Source organism: Monodelphis domestica, chromosome 8, assembly GCF_027887165.1.
Source record: "Monodelphis domestica isolate mMonDom1 chromosome 8, mMonDom1.pri, whole genome shotgun sequence".
NCBI classification, from domain to species: domain Eukaryota; kingdom Metazoa; phylum Chordata; class Mammalia; order Didelphimorphia; family Didelphidae; genus Monodelphis; species Monodelphis domestica.
This window is the reverse complement of record NC_077234.1, coordinates 63923298-63937748: the sequence shown is the minus strand read 5'-3', so window position 1 is coordinate 63937748 and position 14451 is coordinate 63923298. Positions and strand designations below refer to the sequence as shown.

General features: G+C 36.4%; 1 protein-coding gene across 17 annotated transcripts in view; it reads right to left on the bottom strand.

The window, feature by feature from the left end:
- DOCK10 (dedicator of cytokinesis 10) overlaps positions 1 to 14451 on the bottom strand; it is a 375674-nt gene that overhangs the window by 176991 nt on the left and 184232 nt on the right. For all 17 annotated transcript variants that reach the window (XR_008913927.1, XM_056807144.1, XM_056807148.1 and 14 more), the window contains exon 3: positions 9440 to 9529. Coding sequence is in view for 16 of the 17 variants with exons in the window: in XM_056807144.1 (XP_056663122.1) it covers positions 9440 to 9529 (90 nt within the window). In the remaining variant the exon portion in view is untranslated. The remainder of the gene's footprint in view (positions 1 to 9439; positions 9530 to 14451) is intronic.

Sequence of the window (14451 nt, the reverse complement as noted above, 5' to 3'; positions counted from 1 at the left end):
ATACAGGAAGATAAGTCTTTCTCTCTTCAGTCAGGAAGACCTGAGTTCAAATTTGGCTTCAGGCAATTACTATCTGGGTAACCCTGGGCAAGTCACTTAACTTTTGTCTACCTCAATTTTATTAGCTGTAAAATAGGGTTAAAATAACACCTACATTCCAAGGTTGTTTTGAGGACAAAATGAGAATATTTGTTAAGTACTTTACAAATTTTAAACCGGTAATGCTGATTTATAACTATGCCAACAATTCACCAGTGTCTGTCTCTCCCACAAACCTTCCAACATTGACTCTTCTGTCATGAAATACTTCCATCATCTGGATGCAATCCAGTATTTCCTTGTGACTCAAGGGCTCAAATGGGGGTGAGGATGCTCTCTAAAGGCACGGAAACAGTTTAAAATTTGACTTTTATTGTGTGTTGGCGCCAAATTTTTCAGTAGGGTGGAATAATCCTTCAAAAATATCATGGAAGTCCAAGAGAAGCTCGCAAGGATAGAGTCAGAAGAAATGTTCAATTCCTACCCTTTCATAGTTATGTAAGCTCACATCTTTAAAATAGGGATACTAATACCTACAACCTTACATACCTCATGGATTTTTCATATATCAAAATGTTATTTAAATGTGAAACCATGTTATTAAGGACAGGTGGTGCAAGGCATCAAACTTTGGATGGAGTCAGGAGGACCTGAGTTCAAATGTGACCTCAGAAATTTACTAGCTGTACAACTCTGGGCAAGTTATTTAACCCTGTTTACCTCCATTTCCTCATCTATAAAGTGAGTTGGAAAAGGAAATGGCAAAACACTCTAAGATCCTTGCCAAGAAAACCCCAGGTGGTGTCACAAAGAATCAGACATAACTAAAATGACTGAGCAACAATAAAAGCCAAATTTCTTAATGGCAAAATAATATACAATTACATTCATATACCATAATTTTTTTTTATCAATTCCCCACTTGATAGATATCTTCTGTTTCCAATTCTTTGCTATCACAAAAAGTGCTGTTAAACATACATACTTTGGTATCTACCTTATCAATGACTTTCTAAAAGCCTCATAACGGAATTTTGGGGTGAAAGAGTATGAACATTATAATTATTTTATTTGCATGATTCCAAAAATATTGTACTTATTCTCTGGTCTACCAGCAGTGCCTGAGTGTGCCCATCTTTCCACAGTCCCTCCAACATGGACTATTTTGTTGTAAAGTCTTAAAGAATTGGCATGGCTCCAAAGAAGAGATATGATAAAATGCTCTCATTCCACCCTTTTCAGAAGTGGGAGATCCACAAGCAGTGCTTATTGTACATATTTTTAGACTTGATATATTCAATAGTTATGCTGATTTTGTTTCCTCTTCCATTTTTCTCTTTAAAAATTACTAATTGTTATATGGGACAAATCTTTGAGAGGGAGAGGATAAGGGATATTAGGGAAAACTGTTATTATTTAAAAAACCTCAATAAAAACTTATTTTTAAAAATGTGTTCTGAGGACTCCATTGGTTCATTGGTTCACTATACATACAAGATTAAGATATAAATTACAAAGAAGGAGGTTGTTGAGGTTAGACTCTGTGCTCACTTTTTCACATAACAATTTAAAATTGGGCTTATAGTAATATAAGAGGAAATTGTGGCTCCCCCTCCCATTCTCTCCCTCTGTGTCCCCAATTAGGGCTTTAGCTATGAATTTTTCCTTAGAAAAGCTCCTTAACATGGTAGGCACTAATAAATGCTTGTTTATTTATTGCCTGATTGGTAGTATTGGATTTCCAGAACCCACACACAATTTCCCTTCTGACTGTAGGCATGGCTTACTACTATGCATGGCTAAGAGTGATTATGTAATTTATAGCTTTGGAAAAGTCATCTAACTGACCTCCAGATGCTTCCTCCCTGCCCTACCAGCAGTGGCTGAATGTGAGAGTTTGTTTGCCTTCTTTTATTGGGTCAAGAGCAGGTTGCCCCCTTCATTCTCCTGGCTGGAAGATTAGGTCTGGTTACTTGCTTCATTCTTTCTTTTTGTCTCCTTAGCACCAACTAAAGTGCCTGGAAAATAGCAGCCACTTAAAGAAAGGTTTGTTGATTGATTTTTCATTTGGTTGTCGTCCAATATTGGCCTGTGCCTCAGGACAAGGAGGTTTAAAAATAGCCACCCTGTCTGGACTGCCTAAGTCTGCCTAACTAAACCTTTATTGGAGAGTGGTCAATCCCAGTATTCCTGCCTTCTTGATTGCATCTCATTTCCTCATCCCATTAATCTGTCTTCTAAAGGATAAGATGATTTAGTGAGTTAGAATCACAGACTTTGAAGGGACTTCAAGATCATCTGGACCACTACCTTCCCTAAAAGGTGGTCATAAAGCTACGGTTTAGAAGCCTTAGTGAAGGGGGAGCCCACCACTTCCTCAGCCTCTAACACTTGCTGTGGCTCTGATAGGAGAGTTTTCTTTAATTGGAAGTAGAAATCTGCTTCCCTGAAACTGTCATGCCTTGGTTCTTATTCTGCCTCTGAGGACCAAGCAGAATGAATTGAGTCCCTCTTCCATATTTATAGCTTGGAAAGGCCATCAAGGACAATGGGTCCAAAACTCCTCATTTTACAAAGGTGGAAATAAAGGTCTAGAGATATTGAATGATTTGTCCAAAGGTCACACAAGTAGCAAGAGGCAGAGCCAGGTAGGAAGCCAGGTCCTGATTCCAAAATGCCCTTTCCATTTGGCCATGTCGCCCCAAATCGGACCTCGCTTGAGTTTGGGCACCGAGGAGACTAGGCACAGTCACTGAATTCTTTGAAATTGTCAGTGGCAGAATCCAGTTCATTAAGGGTTTGTAGCTTCCTCTTTTATGCTTCAAATGGCTAATTATATAACAATAAATTATTATTAAATTATTTCAATCATGTCAGACTCTTTGTGACCCCACTTAGAGTTTTCTTGGCAAAGATACTGGACTGGTTTGCCATTTCCTACTCCAGTTCATTTTACAGATGAGGAAACTGAGGCAAACAGAGTCAAATCTCTTGCCCAGGGTCACATACCTAGTAAGTTTCAGTCCAGATTTGAACTAAAGAAGATGAGTTTCTCTGACTTCAGGTCCAGCACTATCCACTGTGTACTTTAAAGTCTGAAAAACTCTTTACACCTATTATTTAATTTGATCCTCAGAATAACTGTATGAGGTAAATGCTCTTATTAATTCTCCTCTTACAGATGGGGAAACCAAGGACCAGAGAAGATAGTAAGAATCTGATGCAATATTTGAATCCAGATCTTCTTGATTCTTTGTCCTATGCTCTATCTACTATTGCAATGTACATTTTCAAGAATTTCAGAGGAAGCTTGATGAGTAGGGGGGGATAGTCATTTGGTATTTTATTATACTACAAGAATTTTTTTGGGGGGCACTTAATTCAGCCCTAGTGGTCCCCAGGTATAGTGGGTCTACCTTTAAGAGCTCAATACTTCAAATTCTGTTTTTTCATGTTGATTTGCCAAGTGAAACCAAACCAAGAGCTCAGTTTTAATTAGAGAGTGGCGTTTCCTGCCCTCTATATTCCCTTTGTGTATATTAAAATGAAGACTTTGCTGCACAAACCCTGCATGTGAAGTCTGCAACCTATTTATAGGTCCCTTTGATTTTTGCCCCAGGGGGAGGAGGTGGTGCTGTCTCAATATAGAAAAAGGCAACTAAAAAACACACATGGGGATGTTTTTTGGATGTTAATTTTATACCATTTATGAACTCCAGATAATGACAGCACTTCCCATTTCTCATTTCCAAAGGGCTTTTATAGTGTTTCTGCATTCACTTTCATTACTAAAGAAAAACAAGCTAAAGTTGATGATGAAAAACAAAAGTAGAAAGGCTGACATTTTTGGCTTCTGTATTTGGGAGCAGCATCTTCAGAAGGACATTGGCAAATTGAAATGTATTCCAGCAACTGGGTCAGGGAATGGATGGTGTGGAGGCCATGCCACATGAAGAACAGTTGAAAAAAGTTGGAGGTGGCACAGTGGATAGAACACCATTGGGTTCAAATCTGGCCTTAGATATTTTGTAGCTGTGTGACCCTGGGCAAGACATGTAACCTTGATTGCCTAGCTCTTGCCACTCTTCTATAGAACTGATCCTAAGACAGAAGGTAAGGGGTTAAAAAGAAACAAGAAAGAAGTAATTTGGGAATGTTTAATTTTTTTATGTAATCAGTTCCTTTTGTCAGTTGTTCTCCCATCCCTTAATATTAAATTCATTTTCTGAGGATCTGTCTTTGGTCCTCTTTTCTTTCCTTTTCTTGATCATCACGTCCATTTCCATCAGTTTAATTACCTTCTTTTTAGAGATGATCCATATATATATATATATATATATATATATATATATATGTATATATTTGGACCCAATAGCTTCCTTGGCCTCTCCAACTTTCTGCTAAACATTTCTGCTTGCCTTTCAAACTCAATGTATCTAATACCGAACTCATAATTCTCTCTTCTAAACCTTTTACCCAACTTCTTTACTTTTGCTGATACTAATGCCCTCTTCTTAACTGCCTGAATTTGAATTCTGATTCTTCTTTTTTCCCCATCCTCTCAGATCCACTCAGATGACAAGATATCTTCCATGCTTGAAAACTTTCCTTCCTCATCTTCACTTATTGTCATCTCCTTTATGAAGCCTCTCTGTGCCCTTTCCCAATCACACCAATTTTCTGATCTTTCCCAATTCCCTTTTGCTTTGCATTAAGTATTGCTTTAATTTCACTTAACCTTACATCATACTTATCTGTGTGCATAAAGTGCTTCATGAAATTTTAAGCACCTGAAGAACAGGAAATTTATTGTTTTTATCTGGGTATCCTCTGTTCCTAGCACAATGACCTTACACAGAATAGGAACTTAATGTTTGTTAAATTGCTGATGACTGCTGAATCCCTGAACTCCTTCACTTTCATAATTTTCCAGGTCATTCTCTTAACAAAATAGGTGACAAATGATAGATTAATCAGGTTTTGTGCCAACCAGATCATTCTGGGAAAAGTATAATCAATGCTTGAAGCAACACAATATTCTACTTGAGAACCTAAAATTGATATCTAAAGTATTGGTAAGAGTAACACCAACAAAAATAGTAAACATTTATGCCTTCTACTTACCTGATGAATATAAAATGGAGGGAAAGCATTAAAAAATTAACTCCTTAAACAAAACCAATATTGATCTGAAAACCAGAGTATTCATTATCAGTGATAAGAAACTCAGGCACTCAACGAGAGAAACAGTTGAAAGAGCTGAATTGGTCCAAGTCAAATTTGTGCCTATTGGCTGCTTAGCAATCAAAAACTCTGATGGCTTTTCTACCTTGTAATAAATCCCATGGAAGCTCATCCTTCTATCCTTACAGCTCATCTAGCACCAGGAAGCAGCAGAGCACAGTAGAAAGAGCATGAGATTTAGAGTCAGGGGATATCAGTTCAAAACTCAGCCTCAGCACTTATCTGTTGTGACCATGGTGAGTCACTAAATCTTTCTGGGTTCATCGGCAAAATGAGAGTTGGACAAGAAATCTTTTAATTCTAGATCTATGGTCCTGTGAAAGGTGGTCTAATAAAAGAGTTTGCTAAATATAATGGTACCACACCCTGAAACCTGAAACCCAAGAGCTCTGACACTCCCAGGCAACAGTGAATTTGAATAAGGCCAAGTTTGAGAAATTAGGGGAATTTGGCCATTTTGGGGAGAAATCTAGAGTATATTGAAAGGAATAAGGTCAGAATGCTTGAAGCCGATTTTATAGGGCCCCTCAAAGTCTGAACCAAATGAGAGTCACTGAGGACTACCAAGATTAAGTCTCTAGGGGCCCCAGAATTGAACTGGGTTTTTTTCGATGTTGAAATGGACCTTCAGGGTCTATTTCTCATCTCTATATCTTTGCACTGGCTGTTCCCCATTCCTGGAATGTGCTGCCTTCATTGTAGCCAGCTCTTGGAACCCTTAAGATGAGTTAAATGTCTCCCTGTTCAAGAGAGTCATGTCTAATAGATAAAAGTGAAAGTAAAATGAGTAAGAGTTGTTGATTCTCTCTCCTGGGGTCTTTTTATCAATAAGGTAAGATGATGGAAGCTGGATCATTGCACCATTAGGTTATACACCAATGCCTAAAGGATGGGGATAGGTTCTTGATCACTCAATAAGCATTTATTAAATTTTCCTTAAGCATTAGTTCAAGTGCTACCTTCTGTATAAGACTGCCCTGATCTCTAATACACAGTATAGCTTTTCTCTCCAATGTAACCTCCATCTGCTTATGCATGCCTTGAATAAACCTATATATTTGCATGTTCATTTTTTCTTCCATAAGACTATGAGTTCCTTGACAACAGGAAATTTCACTTTCTTATTTCTTTAATCAGCACCTAGCTAATTGTCTGGTACACAGGAAGCTCTTAATAAATGTTTATGGCAAACAAATGGTGTAGTGGATAGAGTGCTGGGTCTGGAGTTGGGAAAATTCATCTTTGTGAGTTCAAATTTAGCCTGAGAAACTTAGCTGTGTGACCCTGGGGAAGTCACTTAATCCTGTTTTCTCACTTTCCTCATCTGTAAAATGAACTAAAGAAGGAAATGACAAAACTATTCTAGTATCGTTACCAAGAAAATTCCAAATGGAGTCATAAAGAGTTGAACGTGACTGAAAATGATACGACAAAAATGAACAACAATAACAAACAAATATATAATAAATAACAAATGATTTATTGACTCAGAAATACAAAACCTGATAGAGAAGACCACAGGTTCACAAATGGCAAAGAAATAATAGGAGAATTGCTGAAAAAGTAAAAACAAACAATTTTCTAGTATATCTTTCTGAAAAAGAGACTTTAAATGAAATGACTTTGAATGAATTCAACTCTTTTAAAAAAAAGGCAAATCTGGTCAGAAAATCATAGTGGCCCACATGTGATGGGAGTCAGGCACGTGAACCAACTAAGGAAGGTATTAAACAGAACATATATTTTCCCAAAGAAAAGGAGGAGGAAAATGATTTATAAAGCATTTATATGAAAGAGACAAGGAATCAGGAAAAATCCACAAAATCTGGTTAAGAAAAGCTCATGTCAAAACAATTAGATGTTTTTCTATTTGAGTGACACGGCTAATAGATAAGAGTGAGGTCAGATGAGTAAGAGCTTTTGATTCTGTCTTATCGGACATTTTCTCAATGGGATAAGAAGATGGAATCTTCACTGTCCTACTCTTAGGTTAGACAAAAATGCAAAAAGGATCAGGCTGAATTTTCATTATTTCATCTATTAATCAGATAAACATTTATTAAGAGTCCACCATGATCCAGATGCTGGGATATAAAGACAAAAGAAACAAATCCTGGATTTTGACTTGTGGGGAGCATATTTAGCTTCTATTTGGGTTTGCTTCCAAATCAGCTGCTAATATTCTTATTAATTATTACTTTTTAAAATGTTACCAAAATCAGGGGAGACCTGACACTTGAGACATGGAATTGATGGTTAACAATAACTGTGGAAAAGATCCCCTCATTTCTCTCACACTGAGGCTATCTCTAGTCATCACATTCAAAATTCAATTTACATGGTCTTTAGGACCAGTGTTTCTAAAATGGCTTTTGAACTACTGCAAAGTTGGATGCTTTGTCCAGTGGAGGGTAAAAGAACCAGATGAGGCCTTTCTTTCAGCACAAAGCAGTGCAATACTGCACAGTAGAATTTTTAGGTGACTTTCTTGGGTTCTCCTATATTGTGTAGTCCTAAGAATAGCATCATTATGCGTAAGAGGACCATTATTATATATTTTATGTTAGGAAATTATTAAAATTATTGTATATCATATAATAAGTTATCATATTATAATTTTACAAGATATATTTTTACATTTTAAAGATTAAACTTTTATTTATTTAAAATTATTTAATTTAATTATATATTGACAAGATTAAAATATTTTAATTTTAATATATTAAATATAATAAATTAACTATAACTATAGATACATGTAAATTATGGAAAATTTCAAGTGTGTTTATATATTAAAAATATAAATTATATTATATCGTATCATATCATGTCATATATTTGCTTTGTTTTTCCATTTTTTCAAAACTTAGTTTAGCTTGAGGTAAATTTCACATGATTGATTATAATCACCATATCTAAATCTGAATTTTCCCTCCCCCTCTAAATCCTCACCTCTTCCAATAGGTTGTACCCATTTCTGTTCAAGGCACTACTGCTATCCCATTGTTTCAGGTTAATAATCTCCTGTCTTTATCCTTGACTCCCCACCTCTCTTACCCAACATATCTAATCAGTTGCCAAATTGTTTTTTCTACCTTCATAACATTCTATCATCAGTTCATGTTATTTTTGAAAATATTAAACTAAAATGTTTAATGATTTCATCATTAATTATTTTATTAAGGACTTTATTATTCAGACTTTTCTATAATTTTGACTCCAATTTATCCTATAGCCCAGTGGAGAAACATTGAATTTGGAACCTGAAGATCTCAGTTCCAATCGCAGTTTTGTCACTTTCTCTGATGTCTTGAGTATGTATAGTTGGAAAAACTTGAACCTTTAAACTACATTCCCCAGAATTCCTTTTGTATTTTCCAGCATCCTTTCCCTTTCATTTACATGTGTCTTTACATGATTGTTTCTAGGTTTCTGGGACTCCTCCCTTTTCTCTCTTCTTTCTCAAGATTGCAGCTTGAGTTAGCTCCTTTTTAACTAGTTTTTACTTTAATAAATTTTATAAATATAATAGTTAAGTTATTGTATATTAATCATAATTATCACAAAGTAAGTCCCTTACCTCTCTAGACTTTAGTTCCCTCACCTCAGAAATAGAGGTGATGAATTTGATGGTCTCTAAGATTCCTTCAAATTTAAAATCTATGACCCTGGAATCTGTCCCATTGCAAAAAAAAAAGAAAAAAAAATGGCAAATAGGGGAGTTTATGGAACCATTGATTTAAAGTGAAAACAGGCCTCAGAGATAACTAATCTAACCATATTTTGCATATGAAGACGAGATGCAGAAATAGAAATTAACTTCACTAATTTGGCTATAGGAATCTAAGCCAACTTGCATTCCTTTTAATGTTCCTTCAGACCGAGACCTCAAGTGGAGCTGAAAAAATGTTTGTTTGCCTCCCAAAAGTTGACAGTCAATGAAGAAAGCTCAAATAATAGAATATAATACAAATAAATGTGATTTTGATATGAGATAGGCTAAAAAAATCACTCCTTTAAAATTCGAAGGGACTTACACTGCTTAAAAGTTCTTATCTAATATAAAGAAAGTACTAATTAGGGGACACATTGTATTGGGGACAGGATTAAACAAAAGCTTTATAAAAGAGGGGATGGCTAGACACCCCATAGTTACCTCTTTCACAAATAAGTTTTCTGCTTTGTGTTCAGCATCTTCTGGTACAGTTGAATACAGCGTTTGGATATCCCAAGAAATTGTAGCTGTCTAAAGGAGAAAAGAAAAGATACTAAGAAAAGTGGTCACAAAAATAACAAAGAAGAAGGCATGTCTCCTATCATACAAGAAATATGTTGAACAAAAATGTAATAACAGCAAAGAATTAAAGGTGGCTAGGTTAGAGTGCTAGACTTCAAATCAAGAAAGGTTGAATTCAAATCTGGCCTCAGATATTTTTTAGTGGTGTGATCCTGGGTAAGTCACTTAACCTCTGCCTGATTCATTTTCCTCATCTATAAATTGGGATTAATAATAGTAGTTGCCTCCAAAGGTTATTGTGAGGATGGAATGAGATAATTGTAAAGTGCTTTACAAACTCCAAAGTGCTATATAATTATTAATAAAATTATTTACTTATAATTAGTTTAAATTTAAAGTAAAAATAAATTAAAAAATTAAAAAAAAAACCAGTGGTTTTAATTATAATATAAACATTTAGTTTATTTATATAAATTATATATACTTATAATAATATAAATTAATGTACCATTTAATGAAATTTTAATTTAACTATAAATTATTATAAAGATGCAAAATAGTATAATTTATACAGTTGTTCATAAAAATCTGTGTAATTAAGTATAATATCTTACAAGTATAATTAATATGCATTGTTGTTATTATTATTATTATTATTAACAACCTCCTATAAGTTGGCCAGAGTATTCACGTGACATGCTAGGCACCTCCCTTTCTTGAATTGTCTTAGGATCTTTGCCATTTTGAGATAGATAATAAGTTCAAGTCTGGATAGGAATAAAGCAAGGGACCTGTTCATCAGTGATGCCTCAGTTTTGTTATATGACTGACCCATATCTTTGTCATGGTCACACAGTCAGCCCTCTGATGAATCTTCTGTTAAACCTTATTTCTGACAGTTTTTCCCCAACATAACCTGAGTTTCTAGTCAAGCCTGGAGCACATTGTACGAAACTATCCTAATTGGTGGAGAGAAGACTGATGCAAACCTATGTGACTGTGTGACATGATGGGCAGAGTAGGCATGAGAGCTTTAGAAATGAGATGTTCTTCACTCCCTGAGAGAGACTCCTGGTTCCAGATTCTATTCAGAACTGAATTGAAGGCTAAGACTCTACTGCAGACATAGAGGAGGAGCCGTCTCTTCAACATGTTCCGGATTTCTAGCTTGCTTCCTTAGAAATTTTTTTTGGGTTTCCCTTTGGGTGTGGTTGTGCCCCCTCTCTTGGCTGAGTGTGATCTTATCTTACTCCTCTCTATAAAATAGTTCGTTCACTCGGCATTTTCTAGCACATTCTACCTAATAAGGATAACTTTTCTGATTTCATTCTGTGCTTGGAAAAATTGATCTATTCATTGATCACCATTTGTGATGATCTTTTGTAGAACTTGCATTCAGTGGGAAGGAAGTTTAAGCTAAGGGCTCTCCTCTCCACCTCCACCTCCTTCCCTTACATGAGAATGATCAAGGAAGTTAGCAATGTCTGAACCTAAACATTATGTCCCTCAACCAGATAAATAGGATTCTAGTCTGGTACTCAAGAGTGGAACAGAGCAGGCAGACATAATTACAGACCTTTCTTCTGCTTCCCTCAAGCTAGGAAGCATAGCCTCCCTTGCAGAGGGGTGAGTAAGACTGCAGAGATAGCTATCAATGTCTTCCCTTGAGCGATCTACCTAAACATTTAGTAATCCCATGTGGATATATATCTTACATGCGCAGCATATTCCTTACACTAGAATTCATTCTGAGAGAGTGATACAATCAACTACAATCTGGGTGAACTTAGGCTGGGTCCCTTTCTTGTTTGTAAAATGAGGGGGCTGACCTTGATGATCTCTAGGGTCCTTTCAAACTCTCAGCCTAGGATCTTATGATTACTAATGAGCTGGGCAAATATAATTCAAATGGTCCAAGTCTGCTTCCCAGTGTTTTTTTTTTTATTTTTTTATTTATGGGAACCCCTTTAAAAATGAAAAAAAAATTCATGGACTACTTCATGAAAAGAGTTAAATACTGTATGAGATAGATACAAGAAATTTGGAGCTAGAAATGATACTGTGTAATTTATTTTATGGAATCTGACCCTCAATCTCTATCTTTCATCACTATTCTCTCCTGTAATCCTTTGGAAATAAGTGGGTTGTGGGGGGAGGAAGCCTGGCAGTGCTTATAAGTTGAAAGGGACAGAAAAAAAAATGGAGAAAATGCTTTAGAAGCAATGTTGCACAACTATTGATTGATAGGAAGAAGAATGATAATAATATCATGATGCCATTAGGATTGAAATTACCTTACAAATTGAATAGAACTATATGTGAGCTAGTAACCAATACTTAAAGCTTCAGATGTCCAGAAGAAATTATAGGTTACTTATTAGCCAAATTTGAATATGTATGAATGTCTGGTGACATCCTCAAAGTATACAACAAAGCATAACAATACTTGAAGCAAAATGAAGTGAGTTCTCTGTGATCTGGGGTTGATTATTCAGATTTTGAATCTGAATTTACTCTTTTTCAGTTTCTTCTTTTCTTCCTCCAGGAATAATGTACAGGAAATACACAGGGAGAAAACTCAGGGCAGCCAATTATTTTTTTGTCAGATAATCCTGTTTAATGTTTTGATGGGGAAGAATCCTTAAATAATGTCTAATATTGGATTTTTTTGTATTCAATGCAAGTTTTTATTATCTGGGCTTTGACCCCTTGTGAAGACAAATTATAGCTGGGTAGGATATATATATATATACTGTTGCTTTCTGGTATGTTAGGAAATTTTCATATTCCTAGGGAAATTGCAAATAGTACTTTATCTTCTTTACCTAAAAGATGGGCAGGAAGAGAGATTAGTACAGGAAAACCTAAGATATACAGAAAATCAGACATTGATTCTTTTTGGAGAGTTGAAGGCTTATCCATTTTAGCAGCAATTAAAAAAGTAACCATTTGGAGAGAAATGTTCCTAAAATATAACATATTTCCTAAATAGAGTAAGTAGAATGTCATCTAATTTTTTTGGTGACATCGCAATAAATATCAGTCATGGTTCTGAACTATAATATAGTGATAACTTTGAGCCTATCATCTATAACATCTTTGTCACTGTCAGGCTGTTAGAACTGTCACTATTCGCTGCCTCTAAATGCGCTACTAATAGCAACTCCTGTTTCTTTTCTAATTTGCTACCTCTCAGTTTTTGTGGTTTTAGGAAGCAGAGAAGCAAGTGTTAGTAAAGAGTTTCTGATTATGAATCTAGGAGAACTCTATCCAAAAGAAATATATATGAGATGGGACAGTGAGGTAAGTCAATGGATAGAGAACCAAGAGGTCCCTAGTTCAAATTTGACTCCAAACACTTCATAGCTGTATGAGCCTGGACAAGTCACTTATCCCCAACAGATCTACCTGGAACCAATACTCAGTTTTGATCATAAGATGGAAGATAAAGGTTTTAAAAATTAAAGTTCATTAGCTTTGTCCTCTTAGGATGCCTCTACCACTCAGTTAGGAAGTGTCTTGGGCTAGTTTTGAACCCAGGATTTCCTGTCTTTAGACCTGGGTCTCTATCCACTGAGCCATCTAGCTGCCACTGTGGATACATTTGCCAGACATTTGATTTGAGTTCAGGTGAAGTGTTACAGTAACCCAGTGCCATTATGAACAACAGTCCATAATTCAATCTTCTAGTCAACAATAATATAGATTTCTTACTTTTCAAGATTACAACTTAACAAGATATCATGGAGGGGGGGGGGCAGCAACGGAAAAACCCTGTTTGCTTTGCTTCCGAATCTTCTCTCTTCTGTCAGCTCGACAGCCTTCCCTTCTTAGGAGCCTCTGGATCCTGAGGACATGAGCCTTGTCAGTAAGTTGCATGTGTAGATTGTTCCTAGTCAGAATGCATTCTCTTAGATTTGGGAGCTGAAGACCACATCCTCCTTTCTGTGCGGCTGCCTCATTAGATGTGCAGTGGCCATGTCTGTTTCAGAATGATTAGTACTTATCAAACAGAGTTGTGTTTCTACTGACTAACAGCCACAGAAGAGAGGCCCGCCCACGGGCTATCTGTGTGATGAAGGGCTGTTCTTTTACTGTATACAGGCAATTACTGGGCATTTAATCTCTTGCCCAGAACACAAAGGAGCCTAAAATAAAGGAATGAGCAACACAAAAGCTCATAGCCGTGTGTGTGTGTGTGTGTGTGTGTGTGTGTGTGTGTGTGGCCATGATTTCAGGATTCAGGGCAACATTTTCATGGCTTTTCAGGCTTTTTAAATAGCTCTCAGAAATCGAGGCAGGAAAAGGTTAAGCCTGCAGAGAAATTTGTTAACGGTATTAATAAGATTGCAAAGAATTGCTTTTCTGAGAACTGGATGCTTTCTGACCACTAGAAACTGCCTTGGCCACAACAGACTTCCTGTTCTGTGTTATAAACTCTTTGGCTGATAATTAAAATGGCTCAGTGGATATAAAGCAGGTCACGGGCTATACTGAAACTTAAGCCCGGTTCCTTTTTGGGGGATGGAATTAAAGCAGAAAGGGGAGAGAGTGAGGAAAGGAGGGAGGGAGGGAGGGGGAGAGAGATAGGCAGACAATCTCAGAGACAGAGACACAGAGAGATATAAAAAGAGAAACAGACAGAGAAGAGAATGGCAGAGAGATGAAGACAAAGAGAGAGACGAAAAGATAGAGGGTCAAAGAGAGACAAGGATACAGAAACAGATAGGCAAGGAGACAGACAGACATACAGAGATGCAGAGAGAGACAAAGACACAGGCAGACAAGCAGAGACAAAGACAAAGGCAGAGTCAGAGATAGAGAGACAAAGAAGAGACAATAACAGAGAAAGCCAGAGAAAGACAAAGAGCCAGAAAGGCAGAAACAATAGAGGTACAGAGAGATAGAGACAGAGACATAGATAGATGAAG